Below are 22387 nucleotides of genomic sequence, written 5' to 3'. Positions count from 1 at the left end.
GTTCCTTCTGAGCCGGACTCAGCAGCTTCCATTCCTTCTTCGAGAAATACACCGCCACATCCCCAAACTTCACAAGATCCTAAAACAGTATAGGCGTTGGTTTTTTCAAAATCGGGCGTCTTGTTCCCGGAGGAGAGGGAGAGTTGGTTTGTGCCAGAAAGCCTGGAGAAGCGCTTTCAGCACCCGCACAGCAGTCAACACACCGGGGCGTTGCCACCACAGGAGGAGCGGGAAGCCTGAGTGCTGGTCCGGCCCGTCACAAGCCTCCTCGCTATGTAACTTTGGGCACATCATGAACGCCTCACATCCATCTCCCTGTGACAAAGTGGGAGTAGGGATATCGGAAATAATAGCTGAGAAAAAATCTGCAAAGTCCGATTTTTAAAGCAAGGTGTTTTTCCTATCGCTTAGCTAGACGCTTGAGAGAAAGGAAACCGACTGGAGGAAAGAAGCTAGGGTTCAAGGATCCTGCTGGAGAAGGGGCGGGACAGCAATTCTTAGCGAAAGAGAAAGACCACATTCTAGCATCAGGGATCCGGCTCTCACTCGGTAAGGACAAAGTCACCTAGAGCTCACCTGAGACTCGACTGTCCCGTCCTTAGCGGCTGTCGCTTCTTCTGCCATGTCTCCTCTGGGAGGTGGGAAGAATAGCAACCTAATGATAAAGTGGGGAAGGAAGAGCAAGCCCCGAGGGAGCTCAGGCAGGGCTCGGAGCTTCATCGCTGGGCTCTCCCTTTGCCAGCGGCACATGGCTCCAGAGGAACCTCGGAACGCTTCCTCTCTCCTATGTCAAATATCAGTGAGCGTTTACTAACTAATAAATATATATTTCGTAAACGCGGTGTTCTCCGCCTCCAAGGAGAGAGGGAGGCAGGCACTGTGGAGATAGAAGGACTTGGGAGTTAATGAAATTGGAAGGGCCCAATGCGCCCCATGTGTTTGCAATTGAGGATATCTCCTTCTGCCCCCTGAACCACCTGTTCTCCAGATTGTCTTCAACAATAATGGATGTCCCGTGGGCCCTACCACCTCAATAAACCTTCGAGCCCAGGATCAATAGACTGACCCTTGTGAAAGTTCCGTACACCGCTGGGGTGAAATAACCCTGTAATTGTAATGGAATCGGGAGGGGCGGGGTCTGATAGTTTGGCCTAAACCAGAATAGAAAAATGTAACTGGGAAGTCCTTAACAAAATAACGGAAAATACAATAAAACAGAGAATGCTACATTTTAAAACGAAGTCAATTTACTAGCTGCGTGACCCTGGGCACGTCACTTTTAACACTCATTGCCCCGCAAAAAAAAAAAAATCCCACAAAAACAAAAAAAACCCTGTCAATAAGCCCCTAGGGAGACTACTCTAAAGATTCGTGGCCCCTGGTTCCATGTGAATTTGGCCCTACTGCCTTAGTAGACCCCAGACACACTACTTGTTCCGATTCCCAACCAGGTGTAGCAGGTTGTAATGAAAAGAGCTGTGGATTCGGAGTCAGAGGGACTAGGTGCGACTCCCGTCTTTGCCGTTTGATACCTGTGGGATCTTAGGCAAAGCTTTTTTCCCTTTCGGGACCTTTCTTTACTCCTTTATTAAAAATAAAATTTTTTTAAAGGCAGGGGTGGGGGGCTGGCCTAGGTGGACTAAAAGACTCTTTCCTTCCAGTTCTAAACCCCAAGGTCTAGACGTTTGGGCGGTTTAAATCCGGAAGGGCCATTTGGCATACAGTGGAAACTGCTCCTGCCCCTGACGCTCCCATTTCACAGAAGCGCAAACTGAAGCTAGGCGGGAGAGGGGCTGATCCTGGGCGGGAGAGTTAGACCTCGAGTTCCTGATTAAGGCCTTTCCCTCGGGGTCGAAAGGGGGCGAAAAGGAGCTAGAGGAAAAGCGGGAAGAGGAAAGGGAAGGGAAGGGCAGGATTAAGATAAGGAGAAGTAGCCCGAATCCCGAATAAAAGGCGAGCCGTCATCCCCAGAGACCGACTGACCAACTCCTCCTCCCGAATGACCGGCCCCTCCTCCCGCCGGCCTGGAGCTGGTGGGACCGTGCGCAGGAGCGCAACTGGCGCGCGACGCAAGGGCGGGGTCTAGTGTGTCAGGGGGCGGGGCCTCGCGGGATGCAACGGGTTGGGGGAGCTTCGCGTGGCACAACGGGTGCAGAAACCTCGCGTGGCGCAAGGATCTGGGTGCAGGGGCGGGGATCCAGATCAGAATCGGATTCCGCTCTCTGGCTTCCCGCCTCCGTTGGGCGCTTCTTTCGGCTGCTCCCTCCCGCCAACCCCGCTCCCCTCTAGCTCCAACCTTGGATACCCCAGACAGAAAAAGAAAAGACAAAAACAGCAGAGGGCGAGGGGAGAGTGGCCAAGTGTGCCGTCCCTGAGAGGCCCCTGGCCCCGGGGGCGCCAGATCGCCAGGGGCAGCCGCCTGACCCTGCATCCCTGGGGCCGGCCCCCTAGAACTTTTGGGAGGCACTCGAGCATCGCCTGGCAGAATAGCTGCGGAGCCTTTCTTGCCTTGCTTTACATTTACCCATCGCGAGGTCCAAGTTTGTAAAGTTCTCAAACTATGCTAGTGACCAGCTTGTCATAACTCCTACCTTTTCTGATCCTCATCGCGTGTGCCTAGAAATATTCAATATCCCATGTCAGGGCTAAAAGGCTCGGAAAATTCTTTGTACTCTGCGAGAATACCTCCCACGGTGCTTTCCCCGTGACAGATGCTCGAGAAATGTTTGTGAAATTAGTGGAGAACCTATTTTTTTTAAACCACAAAGACTAGACAAATCAGAATCGCTCATAGAATATCGCTCATAGAAAAAGGAGCACCAAGAACCAGGAAAGCATTGTACACAGTATCAACAACATTATGTGTTGATCACCTGTGATAGACTTGACTCTTCTCAGCCATACAATGGCCCAAGAGAGTTCCAAAGGACTCATGATGGAAAATACTCTCCAAATCCAGAAAAAAAGGACTGTGGAATCTAGAGGCAGATTGAACCATTCTATTTCTATTGTTTTTGTTGTTGTTTTTCTTTTGTGAGGTTTTTCCTTTTTGCTCTGATTTTTCTTTCACAGCATGACTAATGAAGAAATATATTTAATGTGATTGTGCATATAGAACCTATATCAAATTACTTGCTGTCTTGTGGAGGGGCAAGGGAGGGGAGGGAGAAAATTTTGAAACTAGAAATCTTATATAAACAATCGTTTATGTGGAATATGGATGCTGATTGAACCATACTATTCCTTTTGTTTTTGGTGCTGTTGGGTTTTTTTTTTTGGCTTTTCCTTTTTGCTCTGATTCTTCTGTTATGACATGACTAATAAAGAAATATGTTTAATGTTATTGTACATATATAACCTATATCAGATTGCCTGCTGTCTTGGGGACAGGGGAGGGAGGGAGAAAAATTTGAAATTAAAAATCTTATGGAAACAAATGTTGAAAATTATCTCTGCATGTAATTGGAAAAAATAAAATAGTTTTATTTAAAAAAAACAAAAAAATAAAATGCAAATTCATGAAAAAATAATAACGGTTTTCTTTATACACCCCCCAAAAAAAGTTTAAAACTATCTCTACATATAACTGGAAAATAATAAAACACTTTTATGGGAAAAAAAGAAAAAGGAGCACCAGGTCCGATATGCAATAAATATATTCTCAACTTGCATGTATATATATATATATATATACACACACCACAAAATGCCCCCCAAACCGTCCAATAAACATTTACTGAGTGGCTCCCAAATTCAACAGATGTGTCTGGAACCGCAGCCTTGTTAAAAGCAAAAACCCTTTCTTCTGCTCCTTCGGGGTGGGGAAGAGAGTGACAGAATATCAGGTCACCATTGAAGAGGGATGGGCGTTTGAGTAGGGACAAGGCAGTACAAACCATCTATCCAAGGACTGTTAAGAGGCTCTTTTAAACAAGACCGAAATAGGAAAAAGGAAGCCAGTGTTGGGTGCTGCAGAGTGTCCGAGGGTGCTTTGAAACCATGATGTAGAGGGAGACACTAAAAGCCAAGATAGGGAACAAGCAAAGTCACGTTCGTGTCATACGTATTTCAAAAAATTCTCACTGCCACCAATTTTAAGCCCCCTCTGAGGTGTTGCTTTCCAGGAGCTCCCCCTCCTCACCTCTCTGGGACTGATCTTCCCCCGTAATATGTACTTTTTGCTATCGGAGCAACGGAGAATCACTACATTCTGAGATTTTAATTTTTTCATTACTTTATTAAACAGCTAAAAACGGTTGAATTAATAAACAATAACCCTCTCATTAACGTTCCCCTGCCACTAATCCCCTTTTGGTGACCCTTGGTTTAACTGACAGGCTTCCTGGATTGCTGACATAGGATGAAGGCTTCCCCACATTTCTTCCATTCATAGGGTTTCTCGATCCTGTGAATTCTCTAATATTGACTAAGGCTTGGGTTCTGCCTCAAAGACTTCCCAGGTTCATTGCATTCACGGGGATTGTCTTCACTATCTATTCACCAATGATGAATAAGGGATAACCTCTGACTGAAGATTTTACTGAAGTCATTACATTCATGGGATTTTTGCCCCTTCTTTGTTTTCAGGTTTTGTATATTTTTGGGGGGGGGGCAATGAAGGTTAAGTGATTTGCCCTGGGTCACACAGCTAGTGCCAACTGTCTTAGGATGAATTTGAACTCAGGTCCACCTGAACGCAGGGCCAGTGCTTTATCCACTGTTGTATACATTTTTAATTCTACCTGAGTCATATGACTCATATAGCCAAATAGTCATTCTCTCTTATAGTATCCTCTTGCCTATAATAGAACTTGAACATTTCTCACACTCATTCCATTCATGAGCTTTCTGCTTTCGAAAAAAACATGTCTAAAACCTATCTCTGGAGAAAGGGGTTACACGGCTCCCTGCTGAGATGACCCGCCCTCATTCTCAAAGGCTTCCCCCTTGAAAATGGAGCTTGGCGATCCTTCCACTAAGATGCCCTGTGATTCGGCTTCTTCAGGATTCTCCTGCTTCGGAATAGCTTCCTTACTCTCAGTCCCAGTACAATCATCTGAAATGATAAGTAGAAAACACCAGCATCATTTGTTTCCAGTGCTGACAGAAAGGAAATACCTCTTGTGAAAGTAAGGGAACAAGACCATCCAGAAGAGTGCCTACTGGATGAGGAGAGATGAGAAGAGAAAAAGATGAACAAAGGCAATAAGGGGAGTCGAGCATGGAGCATAAACGGGGCAAAGAAGACTGGGATAATCCAGAACAGCACGGGACGAACGGTGGTTGGGAGAAGACGAGAACCTAACGGAGTCACCTGCAGGTGGGATTTTGGGGAGTCTGGACAGGATGGCCAGTAAAGGCAGAGAAGAGGATGGTTGAGTATGGGAAGTGGCCAGCCGTGTCCCCCACCTCACTCACACCAAGGCATACCTCCAGCCTCAGCTCCCAGAATATCTGACACTCCTGGCACTTTGCTTCCTTCCTCAGCAGAGTACAAGTCACCTTTGGAACCTAGGAATCCTGCTTCGGGAGAAAGAAATTGTACATTAAGCCACGTTCAAACGCTTCTGAGCTTTGCTATATGTACGTACTGTATACAAGATGTCACACTAGTTACCTGATGTCTGGGAGCCACTGCCTTTTGTTTGGGATCATGGTTATCAGAATCCCGGCTCTGAGCTCTTTCTCCTGCAAGATTTCTTTGCTGTGTACCAGTCTCCACGTTCAGATCCTGGCAACCCTCCCACTCCTTGCACTCACAGCCTCTCTCCTCTACAGTGCCACTCATCTGGGTAACAGTCACATGCCTGAGTTTGTTGCCTGCTGCAGCTCCAACCTACCTTCAAAGTCAGGACCTTCTGGAAACTTTGGGCCCTGGACCATAGCCCTCGAGACTTCTTCTGAACCCATCCTCTGTGATCCTATATCTTCATTAATTTCCTGCTCTGGATCACAGGCCTTATTTTTAGCCTCTGTCTCATCACCTGAAATGACAAAGAGAAAATAATAACCTGTTCCCTATATGATATCAGTTCCTGTTACATGGACTATTTGTGCCCAACCTCTGATAGAGCCTTCTGAGCTCCTATTGGGCTGATCAGCCACAGACACAGTGCACCTTGACCCCCCCATGTCCTTCTGGTTCTCTTTGAGGACAAAAGATGACAACCAACCAACCAGTTCTTGTTACCACAAACAACATCATCTAAGGCTCTGAGAGTTTGGCCAAGGAGATCTGTTTTTAGAGGCAGGAGAGTGAATGGCAGCAAGGTCAGTATGGCCCTCAGATAGCACAAGAGCTGAGGGAAAGGATTTCTCTTTGGTGAGGAGGTGAGGTGAATTTAGGTTAATTTCCATTCATTAATGTATTCTTTTACTTATTGGTCCAGATCTGTGATTTCATTGACATGGAGACTCCAATGCAGATCATGTGTAAGTTCCAGTTGCCATGGATACTGAGAGATTAAGTGACTTGTCCAAGGTTACAAGGCTGCTCAGTGTTAGAAGCAGGCCTTGATTCTAGGGCTCCCTGACTCCAAAGCCAGCTCTCTATTCAGGATGCCATCCCACCCCTGGTATTTACCTTGTGAGTGGTGAAATGTAGTCCCTGCCACAAAAATTAAAGAATCCCTGTCACTGACTGTGATAAAACATGGTACACCGTGGTAAGACACTTACTAGCTGTGTGTGACCCTGGGCAAACCACTTAACCCTGTTTGCCTCAGTTTCCTCATCAGTCAAATGAGCTGGAGAAAGAAATGGCAGACCGGGGCAGCTGGGTGGCACAGTGGATAAAGCACTGGCCCTGGATTCAGGAGTACCTGAGTTCAAATCCAGCCTCAGACACTTGACACTTACTAGCTGTGTGACCCTGGGCAAGTCACTTAACCCCCATTGCCCTGCACAAAAAAAAATGGCAGACCACTCTAATATCTTTGCCAAGACCCCAAATGGGGTTGCAGAGAATCAGACACAATGGAAAAATGACTGAACAGGGGGAAGGCATGTGGTGCAGTGGAGCCCCAAGGGGCAAATTCTGTTCCCAAAGCTAAATACTGTGTTACCCTGAACCAGTCATTTGCTTGACATCACTCTAAGCATCTAGAAAATGAAGATGATATTCGCACTGTCTCCCTTGTAGTAAACCTTTGAGTAAAGATGAAGGATGTAATTGGGATTCTTTTTTGTCTTCATTTATTCCTGGCTTTGGGAAAAGGTCAGAAAGGGTCTTTTTGAAGAAAAAGAAGGAAGTACCCTTCACTAGAATTGAAGCTGGCAACAGTTCCTTAGTGTGGATATTAGGATGAGCCCTGCACCTTAGAAAGCCTTCATTGAGCTCAACAACATCTCTTGCATCCTTCCTCTTCTCTGCAGTCACCTAGCTCCCACTCTCATTCAAGCTCAAGTCCTGTCCCCAAAATCTTCCCCCTCTAACCCTAAATGGGTCTCCCAGCATCCATTCCATCCTCCACAGAATTGCCAGCTTGATATTCCTAAAACACAGGTCTGCCCATGTCACTCCCCTGCCCAAGAAAGGTAAGTAGCTCCCTGCTCCTGGAAGGAGGAAATGCAAACTCCTCTGTCCAGCACTTAAAGCCCTTCCCAATCTCTCTCCAGCCTCTCTTTCCAGCTTGGTTGCCCATTACCCACCCTGCACCACATACCTGATAGCAATCAAACAATAATCATTTATCAAGCACTTACTATGTGACAGAAATGGAAATCCTAAAGCCATCCCAACTCCCAAGGAGTTTACATTCCAGCCAAACTGGCCTCCATGCTGAAGGACACCCTTGATATCATTCACGGGCTGTCCCTCATTGCCTGGGCTTCCTTCCAGTCACCACTCAGTCACGTGCCATCTGCCACAGGAAGGAGGCCTTTCCCAATTCTTCTAGGACCTCAGAGCTCTTCCCCACCCACAGCCCTAAGCAGGGACCTTACTTTGCATTTAGGTGCATAGAATCTGCCTGCTCGTCTCTCTGGTTCATTTTTGGTTTTGTCTCCCCAGGTCTTGTCTAGCACCTTGCACAAACCTTTCACAACCTGGCCCTAAGCTCAGGGATAAAACCAAAGGCTGAGCCAGTGCCAAGGATGCAGCCAAATGGTTAGTCACCTATCCCAGGACACGTCCCTTGGGGAACTATGACTGGCACAAATTGGGGCACCAGAGGCAGGTAGGCTTCATGGCAAACAGACCAACTAGCTGTTGGCACATACCCTCGTGTCACTGAACAAAAGTGAAGTCAAGGGCACGTAAGTAAGTGGGTTGCTAGCCCAAGCTGAGCACAGCACAGGGCACTTTGCTATGAATTTCACGAGAGAGAGAGAGAGAGAGAGAGAGAGAGAGAGAGAGAGAGAGAGAGAGAGAGAGAGAGAGAGATGACACCAAGTCACCTTTGTAAAAAGGGAGTGAAAGGCCTGCTTCCCCAGAGTAGTGACAGGGCTAGCACCAAGCCCTGGGCTTATGCACATGTTCTGTTCATGCTGCTTCTCTTCCCTTCACTGGGGTCTAAGCATTCCCCCCCCCCTTCCACAGAGCTTTGTCCATCTACGATTCTGTCCATGGTTTAGCCTTAGGACCCTGGTTCAGCATTTGCAAATCAACTTTCACAAATATATTTGCTTCCACAAAGATGCACAGAAATCAGCCTCCTGCTCAACAAAAGGGGATCCACCCCAAGCACACACATGCTGTGCAAGAGGCCTGCTGCTCACAAGAGCGTCCCCTTCCAAATGCCCAAGCTATCTGCCACCTTCCCATCCACCTAGAGGCAGAACTTCTTCCCCTGCCTCTGACGTGACCCACGAGGGCCGGCCTAGTCCTCACTCACCCTGGTGACAGGAGCCGCTCAGTCGTCTCTTTTTCTTCTTAGGTCTCTTCAGAGCTGAGCTCCATGTCATGTCCCCTCGTTCCAGATGCTCAATCATTGCTGGCTTGGTAGAAAGGATTCCTGTTCATAGGGAAGTAAACAGCACAGTGTAGTTTAGCTGAAGGATACAGAGCCATCCCAGAGATCCCTGCCTGTCCAGGGTACTCAGGCCTCAGTTTCCAAATGTGTCGAATGAGAATGACAGCTCCTACCTCCCAGGGTTGTAGTGAGGATCAAATGATCTCATGATTGTAAAAATGCTTTGCAAACTTCAAAGCGCTATCTAAACGCTGCTCTTGTTATTTATTAGTCGCCACGGCTAACAAATGGAAGCAAGTACAGACTGAAGTCTTGCGGGGAGGGAGGTGGGAGAAAGAGCAGAGTGGTATGCTTACCCACGGAGACCGAATTCTCGTAATTCTCCAGCATCACCTTCCTGTGCAGTTCCTTCTGAGCCGGACTCAGCAGCTTCCATTCCTTCTTCGAGAAATACACCGCCACATCCCCAAACTTCACAAGATCCTAAAACAGTATAGGCGTTGGTTTTTTCAAAATCGGGCGTCTTGTTCCCGGAGGAGAGGGAGAGTTGGTTTGTGCCAGAAAGCCTGGAGAAGCGCTTTCAGCACCCGCACAGCAGTCAACACACCGGGGCGTTGCCACCACAGGAGGAGCGGGAAGCCTGAGTGCTGGTCCGGCCCGTCACAAGCCTCCTCGCTATGTAACTTTGGGCACATCATGAACGCCTCACATCCATCTCCCTGTGACAAAGTGGGAGTAGGGATATCGGAAATAATAGCTGAGAAAAAATCTGCAAAGTCCGATTTTTAAAGCAAGGTGTTTTTCCTATCGCTTAGCTAGACGCTTGGGAGAAAGGAAACCGACTGGAGGAAAGAAGCTAGGGTTCAAGGATCCTGCTGGAGAAGGGGCGGGACAGCAATTCTTAGCGAAAGAGAAAGACCACATTCTAGCATCAGGGATCCGGCTCTCACTCGGTAAGGACAAAGTCACCTAGAGCTCACCTGAGACTCGACTGTCCCGTCCTTAGCGGCTGTCGCTTCTTCTGCCATGTCTCCTCTGGGAGGTGGGAAGAATAGCAACCTAATGATAAAGTGGGGAAGGAAGAGCAAGCCCCGAGGGAGCTCAGGCAGGGCTCGGAGCTTCATCGCTGGGCTCTCCCTTTGCCAGCGGCACATGGCTCCAGAGGAACCTCGGAACGCTTCCTCTCTCCTATGTCAAATATCAGTGAGCGTTTACTAACTAATAAATATATATTTCGTAAACGCGGTGTTCTCCGCCTCCAAGGAGAGAGGGAGGCAGGCACTGTGGAGATAGAAGGACTTGGGAGTTAATGAAATTGGAAGGGCCCAATGCGCCCCCTGTGTTTGGAATTCAGGATATCTCCTTCTGTCCCCTCAACCACCTGTTCTCCCGATGGTCTTCAACAATAATGGATGGCCAAGGGGCAGCTAGGTGGCGCAGTGGATAAAGCACCGGCCCTGGATTCAGGAGGACCTGAGTTCAAATGCGGCCTCACACACTTGACACTAGTTGTGTGACCTTGGGCAAGTCACTTAAGCCTCATTGCCCCGCAAAAAAAAAAAACAAAACAAAAACCGGAAAAAAAACCCTAAATCAATAAGCCCCAAGTGAGACTTCTCTAAAGATTCGTGGCCCCTGGTTCCGTGCCTTAGTAGACCCCAGACACACTTGTTGTTCCGATTACCAACCAGGTGTAGCAGGTTGTAATGCAAAGAGCTGTGGATTCGGAGTCAGAGGGACTAGGTGCGACTCCCATCTTTGCCGTTTGATACCTGTGGGATCTTAGGCAAAGCTTTTTTCCTTTTCGGGGCCTTTCGGGGGTGGGGGGTGGGGGGTGGGGTCACGCGGGACTGGCCTAGGTGCACTAAAAGACTCTTTCCTTCCAGTTCTAAACCCCAAGGTCTAGACGTTTGGGCGGTTTAAATCCGGAAGGGCCATTTGGCATACAGTGGAAACTGCTCCTGCCCCTGACGCTCCCATTTCACAGAAGCGCAAACTGAAGCTAGGCGGGAGAGGGGCTGATCCTGGGCGGGAGAGTTAGACCTCGAGTTCCTGATTAAGGCCTTTCCCTCGGGGTCGAAAGGGGGCGAAAAGGAGCTAGAGGAAAAGCGGGAAGAGGAAAGGGAAGGGAAGGGCAGGATTAAGATAAGGAGAAGTAGCCCGAATCCCGAATAAAAGGCGAGCCGTCATCCCCAGAGACCGACTGACCAACTCCTCCTCCCGAATGACCGGCCCCTCCTCCCGAATGACCGGCCCCTCCTCCCGAATGACCGGCCCCTCCTCCCGAATGACCGGCCCCTCCTCCCGAATGACCGGCCCCTCCTCCGACTGACCAACTCCTCCTCCCGACTGACCGGCCCCTCCTCCCGAATGACCGGCCCCTCCTCCCGAATGACCGGCCCCTCCTCCCGACTGACCGGCCCCTCCTCCCGAATGACCGGCCCCTCCTCCCGAATGACCGGCCCCTCCTCCGACTGACCAACTCCTCCTCCCGAATGACCGGCCCCTCCTCCCGAATGACCGGCCCCTCCTCCCGAATGACCGGCCCCTCCTCCCGCCGGCCCGAAGTTGGCGTGGCCGAGTGCAGGGACGGAACTGGTGCGCGACGCAAAGCCGGGGTCTAGTGTGTCTCGAGGGCGGGGCCTCGTCTGTCGCTGAGGAACGGGGGTGGGGGTGGGGCTGGGGCCTCGACCGGTGCAGTGGGCGGGGCCTCGCGGGATGCAACAGGTTGGGGGCGCTTCGCGTGGCACAACGGGTGCAGGAACCTCGCGTGGCACGGAAGGCGGGGCCCTCGCGCGGTGCACGGATCTGGGTGCAGGGGCGGGGCTCCAGATCAGAATCGGATTCCGCTCGCTGGCTTCCCGCCTCCCTTGGCCGCTTCTTTCGGCGGCTCCCTCCCGCCAACCCCCTCCCCTCTAGCCCCGAGCTTGGATTCCCCCCCTCCCCCGCCCGGACAGAAAAAGAAAAGACAAAAACAGCGGAGGGCGAGGGGAGGGAGGGAGGTGGCCAAGTGTACCCTCCCTGAGAAGCCCCTGGCCCCGGGGGCGCCAGATCGCCAGGGCGTAGCCGCCTGACCCTGCATCCCTGGATCCGGCCCCCTAGAACTTTTGGGAGGCACGCGAGCATCGCCTGGCAGAATAGCTGCGGAACCTAGGCAGGGCCGGGGAGAGGGAGGAGCGCATGCTGCGCGGGGGGGGGGGGGGGGGGGGGGACGAGGTGGCCCAATGGGTAGGGCGCTAGTCCTGGATTCGGGGAGACCTGAGTTCAAATTCCACCTCTCAATAGTTGGATAGCCCCGGGCCATGTGTCAAATAGGAATAATAGCATTTGCTGAGGCTCAAAGGAGAGAATAATTAAGCACTTTAGTGAAGTTAGGCACTTAGTACGGTTCTGCCACATAGGTGCTCAACTCTATTCCCTTCCCAAAGGCGTTATTTTTGCCCTGCGCTCCGAAAAAGATCCTAGCTCTGCCAGGAGGGGTCCCCCTCTCGAATTAAATAATCTTATTTGGTTGGATCTCCCGTTCTTCGTTGGTGCCGATGCCAGTTCCCATCTCCCTTGCCAAATAGTATACTTGGCTGACTCCATTCACTGCCTCACTGCCTCACTGCCACCTGGACCTCTTTCCCCACCAATCCGTGTCAGCAGTAATTTCACTGCCAAAAACAGAGGGGGCGTGCACCGGGCAGTGAGTTGAAAATGCATAGGACTGGGCAGCTAGGTGGCGTAGTGGATAAGAGCACTGGCCTTGGATTCAGGAGGACCTGAGTTCAAATAGAGCCTCAGACACTTGACATTAAACTAGCTGTGTGACCCTGGGTAAGTCACTTAACGCTCATTGCCCTGCCAAAAAACAAAAACAAAACGAAAACGCATAGGACTTTGTCCTATGGCCACGTGTCTTTGCCTGTAGGCGAAGGGAAATCATACCACCAATGAACCACAGGTCTATTTCGTACTCTCTGCCTTTCCCCTGTATCTCCATCCCTCTTGGACCCCTCTCCCTTCCCTACCTAGTTTTGACATCAGCGACTCTTCAGAAAAATCCAGATCTACAAAATGATGCGTATAAAAGTGTTAAAAGATCTAAACTTTTCCTGCAGTGGTTTTGCCACCTCTAAAACTTCCCCTTCATTTCCTCAGTCCCATTAAGGTCCACTTCCTCAACACGGCCTTAGCAGCTACGGTTCCTAATGGAAAAGCATGCAGAAAAAAGGAACAATACCTTTTTTAAACTGCCATTATTCCTTTTTTTTAAATTAATTTATTTATTTTGGTTTTCAACATTTGTTTAGATAAGATTTCCAATTTCAAAATTTTCTCCCTCCCTCCCCTCCCTCCGTCCCTCCCCTAGACAGCAGGTAATCTGATAGATGTTTTATATATATATACAAAATAACATTAAACATTTCTGCATTAGTCATGTTATAGGAGAAGAGTCAGAGCAAAAAGGAAAAACCTCGAAAAAGAAAAACAACAGCACCAAAACCGAAAGAAATAGTATGGTCCAATCAGCGTCCATATTCCACAGTTCCTTTTTTTTTTTTCTGGATTTGGAGAGCCTTTTCTATAATGAGTCCTTTGGAAATTTCTTATACCGTTGGATTGGTGAAAAGAATCCAGTCCATCACAGTTGATCAACACATAATGCTGATGATACTGTGTACAGTGTTCACCTGGTTCTCCTCATCTCACTTATCATCAGTTCATGGAAGTCCTTCCAGGTTTCACTGAACTCCTCCTGCTCATCGTTTCTTACAGCACAATAGTATTCCATTACATTCATATACCACAACTTGTTCAGCCATTCCCCAATTGATGGGCATCCCCTCAATTTCCAATTCCCTGCCACCACAAAAAGAGCAGCTATAAATATTTTTGTACATGTGGGTCGTTTTCCCTTTTCCATGATCTCTTTGGGGGAAAGACCCAAAAGTGGTATTGCTGGGTCAAAGGGTATAAACTGCCATTATTCTTGATCCAGAAAAGGTGTGCACCTAGGTTTTTTTTTGTTGTTTTTTGTTTTGTTTTTTCGTGGGCAATGAGGGTTAAGTGACTTGCCCAGGGTCACACAGCTAGTCCATGTCAAGTGTCTGAGGTCGAATTTGAACTCAGGTCCTCCTGAATCCAGGGCTGGTGCTTTATCCACTGAGCCAACTAGGGGCTCCCTGCACCTAGTTTTTTCTATCGTAGGAATATGTATCTAAGACCATCGTTGCCACTTAGGACACCTTGACATCACCCGCAGTTTCCCCCACCCCGAAACGCCCCCCCCCAATTTGGAAACTGCATAACTTGGAAGCCTCAGTTTGACGTAGGAAGAACGCTAGAGTCCCAATCATTTCATGCTGGTGGTATGTGACCCTGAGACAGACAACAATTGAATGGGCTGCCCTGTCTTGACCATTCTGAGCGAGATTTTTTTCTAAATTCATTTGAAATTCTGCATGCCCTTTCTTACTTTGCTTTACATTTACCCATCGCGAGGTCCAAGTTTGTAAAGTTCTCAAACTATGCTAGTGACCAGCTTGTCATAACTCCTACCTTTTCTGCTCCTCATCGCGTGTGCCTGGAAATATTCAATATCCCACGTCAGGGCTAAAAGGGGCGGAAAATTCTTTGTACTCTGCGGGAATACTTCCCACGGTGCTTTCCCCGTGACAGATGCTCGAGAAATGTTTATGAAATTAGTGGAGAACCTATTAAAAAAAATTAGACAAATCAGGATGATCTTGAATTTTTAATATCGCTCATAGAAAAAGGAGCACCAAGAACCAGGAGAGCATTGTACACAGTATCAACAACATTATGTGTTGATCACCTGTGATAGACTTGACTCTTCTCAGCAATACAATGGTCCAAGAGAGTTCCAAAGGACTCATGATGGAAAATGCTCTCCAAATCCAGAAAAAAGGACTGCGGAATCTAGATGCAGATTGAACCATTCTATTTCTATGGTTTTTGTTGTTGTTTTTCTTTTGTGAGGTTTTTCCTTTTTGCTCTGATTCTTCTTTCACAGCATGACTAATGCAGAAATATGTTTAATGTGATTGTGCATATAGAACCTATATCAAATTACTTGCTGTCTTGGGAAGAGGGAAGGGAGGGCAGGGAGAAAAATCTGAAAGTAGAAATCTCATAAAAACGAATGTTGAAAACTATCTTTTCATGTAACTGAAAAATAATAAAATACTTTTATGGGAAAAAAGAAAAAGGACCACCAGGTCCGATATGCAACAAATATATTCTCAACTTGCGTGTATATATACACACCACAAAATGCCCCCCAAACCGTCCAATAAACATTTACTGAGTGGCTCCCAAATTCACCAGATGTGTCTGGAACCGCAGCCTTGTTAAAAGCAAAAACCCTTTCTTCTGCTCCTTCGGGGTGGGGAAGAGAGTGACAGAATATCAGGTCACCACTGAAGAGGGATGGGCGTTTGAGTAGGGACAAGGCAGTACAAACCATCTATCCAAGGACTGTTAAGAGGCTCTTTTAAACAAGACCGAAATAGGAAAAAGGAAGCCTGTGTTGGGTGCTGCAGAGTGTCCGAGGGTGCTTTCAAACCATGATGTAGAGGAAGGGAGACACTAAAAGCCAAGATAGGGAACAAGCAAAGTCACGTTCCTGTCATATGCATTTCATAAACTTCAGATATAATGAGCAATGGACTTTACAGATAATTCCGAAAAGCGATTTTGAGTTCCAGCTAGCATTTATATAGTACTTGACAAATATCTTATTTGATCTGCACGACAACTCTGGGAGAAAGGTGCTAATATTATGCCCATTTGACAGATGAGGAAACTGAGGCAGGCAGTGCTTAAGTGATTTACCCAGGTCATATAGCTAGGAAGTGTCTGAGGCACGGTTTGAAGTCAGTTCTCCTTCATTCCAGAATGGTCCAGCATGCCACCCAACACTCACTTTCTCACTGCCACCAATTTTAAGCCCCCTCTGAGGTGTTGCTTTCCAGGAGCTCCCCCTCCTCACCTCTCTGGGACTGATCTTCCCCCGTAATATGTACTTTTTGCTATCGGAGCAACGGAGAATCACTACATTCTGAGATTTTAATTTTTTCATTACTTTATTAAACAGCTAAAAACGGTTGAATTAATAAACAATAACCCTCTCATTAACGTTCCCCTGCCACTAATCCCCTTTTGGTGACCCTTGGTTTAACTGACAGGCTTCCTGGATTGCTGACATAGGATGAAGGCTTCCCCACATTTCTTCCATTCATAGGGTTTCTCGATCCTGTGAATTCTCTAATATTGACTAAGGCTTGGGTTCTGCCTCAAAGACTTCCCAGGTTCATTGCATTCACGGGGATTGTCTTCACTATCTATTCACCAATGATGAATAAGGGATAACCTCTGACTGAAGATTTTACTGAAGTCATTACATTCATGGGATTTTTGCCCCTTCTTTGTTTTCAGGTTTTGTATATTTTTTTGGGGGGGGGGCAATGAAGGTTAAGTGATTTGCCCTGGGTCACACAGCTAGTGCCAACTGTCTTAGGATGAATTTGAACTCAGGTCCACCTGAACACAGGGCCAGTGCTTTATCCACTGTTGTATACATTTTTAATTCTACCTGAGTCATATGACTCATATAGCCAAATAGTCATTCTCTCTTATAGTATCCTCTTGCCTATAATAGAACTTGAACATTTCTCACACTCATTCCATTCATGAGCTTTCTGCTTTCGAAAAAACATGTCTAAAACCTATCTCTGGAGAAAGGGGTTACACGGCTCCCTGCTGAGATGACCTGCCCTCATTCTCAAAGGCTTCCCCCTTGAAAATGGAGCTTGGCGATCCTTCCACTAAGATGCCCTGTGATTCGGCTTCTTCAGGATTCTCCTGCTTCGGAATAGCTTCCTTACTCTCAGTCCCAGTACAATCATCTGAAATGATAAGTAGAAAACACCAGCATCATTTGTTTCCAGTGCTGACAGAAAGGAAATACCTCTTGTGAAAGTAAGGGAACAAGACCATCCAGAAGAGTGCCTACTGGATGAGGAGAGATGAGAAGAGAAAAAGATGAACAAAGGCAATAAGGGGAGTCGAGCATGGAGCATAAACGGGGCAAAGAAGACTGGGATAATCCAGAACAGCACGGGACGAACGGTGGTTGGGAGAAGACGAGAACCTAACGGAGTCACCTGCAGGTGGGATTTTGGGGAGTCTGGACAGATTGGCCAGTAAAGGCAGAGAAGAGGATGGTTGAGTATGGGAAGTGGCCAGCCGTGTCCCCCACCTCACTCACACCAAGGCATACCTCCAGCCTCAGCTCCCAGAACATCTGACGCTCCTGGCACTTTTTTCTTCCTTCCTCAGCAGAGTACAAGTCACCTTTGGAACCTAGAAATCCTGCTTCGGGAGAAAGGAATTGTACATTAAGCCATGGTCAAACACTTCTGAGCTTTTCTATATGTACCTACTGTGTACAAGACGTCACACTTAGCCACTGATGGGGAGATAATGGAAAACAGAACAGTTAGTTCTTACCCTCAGTATGAACCTTACAGTATGAAAGAGCTGGGAAGATTAGACGTGTAGATATGCAAAATTAGTGAATGTTATGAAGCTGCATATAAGTAACAACCACCAAGTGAATGCTAACCGGAGGAGAGCAGAGCGGCAGACATTCATATTCCAATCACTATGAATCGGTTTGATATGATTCCATAAGGGGAGTGATTATGAGTTTTGGAGCTTTGAGCTACAGATTGTAAATTCACTTGCTCAGTCATAGGAAGGCCCTCCCCCCTTGTTTGTCCTTGTCACGATGACTGAGCCCATCGTGGGGGAGGTGACTCAATCCCATAGAAAGTCCACCAGCTGTTTTTGGTGCTCCTCTATCCCCTGGCAGCCCTCTATTGCCCATCAGGGGGAGATGACCATGAGCACGTGGCCGATGTCTTACCCTGGTGGCTGGCTGAGATTGAAGGACTTCAAGTCTGGGTGAGTGGGAAGTACAATAGAAAAAGATAGTGGGGCCAGCTAGGTGGTGCACTGGATAGAGCACCAGCCCTGGATTCAGGAGGACCTGAGTTCAAATCTGGCCTCAGACACTTGACACTTACTAGCTGTGTGGGCAAGTCACTTAAACCCCAATTGCCTCACACACACACACACACACACACACACACACACACAAAGATAGCTGGATGGCCTAGGCTCTTTATTGAAATGTAGGTTCTGGGAAGAACTCATCAATGGGAGAGGGGGACTATGGGGTAGACAAATGTGCCAGGGTAAAAATGTTGTGGGAACTTCCAGTTTTCTCTATATGTAAAGTGCAGATTGGACTAAATGATCCCTGGTGTGCTATCTAACTTAGAGTGCTACAATCTTACCTAGTGGTGGGATGGTGGTGGTAAAGCATTGTGTGTACCTGTGTCCCATAAAGACATCGAAATAGGGAACTTGGGAGTACAGGCAATCTTTGTGGGGAAGATAAGTTCAGTCTGGGGAATGCTGAGTTTAGGCATCCAGATGGAGATATGGAATTAGAGTTCAGGAAGAAAAGGGAGGTGTTAGATAGGTGATAGATAGATAGAAAGAAAAGAGAGAGAAAGAAAGAAAGGTGGGTACATAGATAGATAAATAGATAGATAGAAAGATAGAAAAGAGAGAGAAAGAAAGAAAGGTGGGTAGATAGGTAGATAGATAGATAGACAGATGATAGAAAAGAGAGAGAAAGAAAGAAAAGTGGGTAGATAGGTAAATAGGTAGATAAATAGATAGGTAGGTAGATAGATAGAAAGAAAAGATAGAGAAAAAGAAAGGTGGGTAGAAAGGTAAATAGGTAGATAGATAGATAGATAGATAGATAGATAGATAGATAGATAGATAGATAGATAGATAGATAGATAGATAGGTGAGTAGATGGATAGACTGATTTGGGATCTGAGTGGATGAGATCACCGAGGCTGAGAAGGTAAAGAAAGAAGAAAAACGGCCCAAAGATATCCCCAACTTTTAGAAGTTAGGATGGGGTTACTAGGAACAAGCCATACCAAATTAATTGTATCTCCTTTTGTAATAGTAACTACTCTGGAAAAGACAGTAAAATGCCTAGTATTTGACATTCACAAATGCTCTTCTATCCTGGTAGACAACATGGAAATAGAAAAACATAGAATCTAAACTTATATGAGAAAATGGATTCATAGCCACAAGCAATGTGTGGATTTGTGGGTTTATGTCAACTAGACGAAGGTCTTAGCACCTAGATCTCTTTTCAATTCCATCCTATTTATTCAATTTCATCATTGGCTTGGATGTAATGTGTTTATCAAATGTAAGAAGAGCACAAAGCTGGAAGGAGCAGCTACAAAACATTGGGTGATAAAATACTGATTCAAAAACAAATTCTGAAAGGCCAGTAAAATATACCAGAAGTACCAATATTTCATTTAGTAGGGATCAGCATGACTTAAGAGGCTTAATGTAGTGGATAGAGAGCTAGCCTCAAAATCAAGAGTAGGGCCTTGCTTGCCTCAGATACAACCTTGCTGTGTGACCTTTGGTACACAGTGCAACTCTCTAATATTATAAACTGCAGACAAGCTCCAGATCTGCATTGGCAGAGTGAATTTTCTCACCCAGGAGGTCCCTATACAGATGAAACCACAGGTCTAGATGACCCCCAAAAAACAAACAAAAAAAACCCCCACCTCATCTATGTAAAAAACAAAAACAAAAAACCTCACTATTCCAAAGCACAGGATGGGAAAGATCTTGCTTATCAATGATACAGGTGAAAGTAACCTATGGGCTTTACTAGACTGGAAACTCAATAATATGACCTGGCTGCAAAACAAACAAACAAACAAAAAAACACAAAACAAAACAAAACAAACAACAACAAAAAAAAACCACCTTGTTTTCTCTTAGGTTACATTAGTAGATTTATCTTGTCAAGGAGAGGGAAGACAGCAGTCCCACTGCATTCCACCCTGGTCAGAGCCCATCTGGAGTGGAATTCCATTCAGTTCTGAATACCACATTTTACTCAGAAACTGAAAGGATTTTTGAAAGTGAAACTTAATCAAAAGGCGACTATGACACTGAAAAGACTAGAAGCCCTATCACAGAAGGAATGGTTGAAGAAATCAGGGGTGGTGAACCTCGAGACGTCTTAGAAGAGTCTTGACAATCTACTTGCAATAGTTTGAGGAACACCATGTGGAATAGAAGTGACATGGGGGTTGGGAAACCGGTCAACTAGCTATCAGGATGGACATACCTAAGAAGTAAGGGAGATAAGGCAGGGCTGCTGCCTGATCCCGCCAAGGGACACAGAAAACTCCAGAAGTCAGGACCACCACCCTTCACTCAAGCCTTTCCCCACCCCCAAAGGGAACTTTCCATTGTCAGGTGGTCACCACCGTCCGGTCACCCCATCTACCAATCATAAAAGCTTTTGTCTTTCTTCTGTTTGAGAAGAAACGTGTCTCAGAGAATCATGTCTCTGAGCCATTTTCTCCCCTTGAGGTGTCTCTTTGACTTCTCTCTTGGTCACTTTCTCTAAACGTCCAAATAAAAGACTATTTTATTCTAATTGAATTTTTTTTTTTGCGGGGCAATGAGGGTTAAGTGACTTGCCCAGGGTCACACAGCTAGTAAGTGTCAAGTGTCTGAGGTCGGATTTGAACTCAGGTCCTCCTGAATCCAGGGACGGTGCTTTAACCACTGCCACCTAGCTGCCCCCCAATTGAATTTTAATTGAGAGAGAAAAGGAAAGAAAAAAAAGAAAGAAAACAAGGGTCACTGAGGCATCTTTGTTTAAAATGCAGCAAACAGGGGCAGGCAGGTGGCGCAGTGGATAGAGCACCGGCCCCGGATTCAGGAGGACCTGAGTTCAAATTCGGCCTCAGACACTTTACACACTTACTAGCTGTGTGACCCTGGGCAAGTCACTTAACCCCAATTGTCTCACCAAAAAAAAAATTTTTTTAAATTAAAATAAAATAAAATAAAATGCAACAAACAGAAGACAAGCCAGAAATCAGCATCGATAATGCAGGAAAGCTGTGAAAGCTACAGGTTAAATACACCTAAAAAGAAAAGCAAACTTGCACGTAATAGAAATCTGCAGTCCTCTTGTTCAGTTCTGCTACATATATGGAAATGTCCACTTTTTGGTGTCAGTTAAGTTCACAATGGAAATACATTTTTCAAACAAGAAATGGGAGTGCAAGATAATCTGAAGAAGGCAGCAACAAAAACTTGGGGAGGTGGGTATCAGGAAAGGTGTCCTGTAGAAAGTAAAATTGTTGGTTGCTAAGAGGTGAAAGTGAGGAGGGAATGTATTCAAGTGAGATAACAGTTATACAGCTCTTTGTGAACCTTAAAGCACGATATAAATGCTAGTTATTAATTTCTATGTTTTATTGATATTTTCTGTTTCTAACATTACCATAGTATCCTAGGTATTCTTCCCCCTACCCCTTGCAGAGAACCATCCCATATGACAAACAGTATTTTTTGCAGAAGAAAAAAAAATCAGCACAATTGGTCAATACATTGAAAAAGTCCAGAAACATGGACCTCCGACTTCTACAAAAGAATGGGTTGAAGGTGTCTTCTCATAAATCTCCATTCACTTGTTTTTGGTGAGGCAATTGGAGTTAAGTGACTTGCCCAGGGTCACACAGCTAGTAAGTGTCAAGTGTCTGAGGCCGAATTTGAACTCGGGTCCTCCTGACTCCAGGGCCAGTGCTCCATCCATTGCGCCACCTAGCTGCCCCTCCATTCACTTTTGATTTTGGGGAGTGTGTAGTTGTTCTTCCCATTTACATCGTTATAGTCATTGTGTATGTTGTTTTCTTGGCTCTGCTTACTTCACGCTGCATCAGTTCACGTTTGATCTTTCCATGTTTTTCTGTATCCATCACATACGTCATTTTTTACAGCAGAATATTACTCTATTCTATTACATTCTTGTACCACGATTCGTTTAGCCAGTTCTCCATTTTACTGGCATCTCCTTTGTTTCCAATTCTTAGCTATCACAAAGAGTGGCTATCAATATTTTGGAGAATATGGGGACTTTTTTCTTATTGATGGCTTCCTTTGAGGGGTACAGACCCAGTAATGTAGTAGGCCTCCACCAGTCACAGACGACCATAGATCAGCGCCTTGAAGAGCCGAAGGCCACAGTGTGGCTGTGCAGTCCAATGTGGGAGCCGCAGCTCCTAAGTGACTTATAACCGGTAACTGCCGCATCCTGTGTTGTATCTACCCCGTGAGGAGTAGCTGGAGTGTCCTCTCCAGGGCGCTGGCCTGGGCGGATCAATATGGAAAACAAGCTGTTGCCCATGCAGCAGATTTTCCCTCTCCGCGACATTGGTGGATCCAAAGGAGAGGCAGAGCCAGTACAGGAGTTGCCAGAGGGATGTGGTGTCCAACATCCAACTGCCTAAGGGACTCCGACTCCTGATTTTTCCTCGGGGTTA

The 22387-nt window shown here is 46.6% G+C and overlaps 1 protein-coding gene across 1 annotated transcript in view; it reads right to left on the bottom strand.

Annotated features, from left to right (window-relative positions):
• LOC122733978 (zinc finger protein 420-like) overlaps positions 1 to 22387 on the bottom strand; it is a 50256-nt gene that overhangs the window by 7231 nt on the left and 20638 nt on the right. Inside the window, 3 exon segments of the mRNA XM_043974672.1 lie at positions 4389 to 4426; positions 9756 to 9768; positions 16124 to 16200. Coding sequence (XP_043830607.1) covers positions 4389 to 4426; positions 9756 to 9768; positions 16124 to 16200 — 128 coding nt within the window.

This window comes from Dromiciops gliroides, chromosome X (genome assembly GCF_019393635.1).
Source record: "Dromiciops gliroides isolate mDroGli1 chromosome X, mDroGli1.pri, whole genome shotgun sequence".
NCBI lineage: Eukaryota > Metazoa > Chordata > Mammalia > Microbiotheria > Microbiotheriidae > Dromiciops > Dromiciops gliroides.
This window is presented reverse-complemented; position numbering and strand designations above follow the sequence as displayed.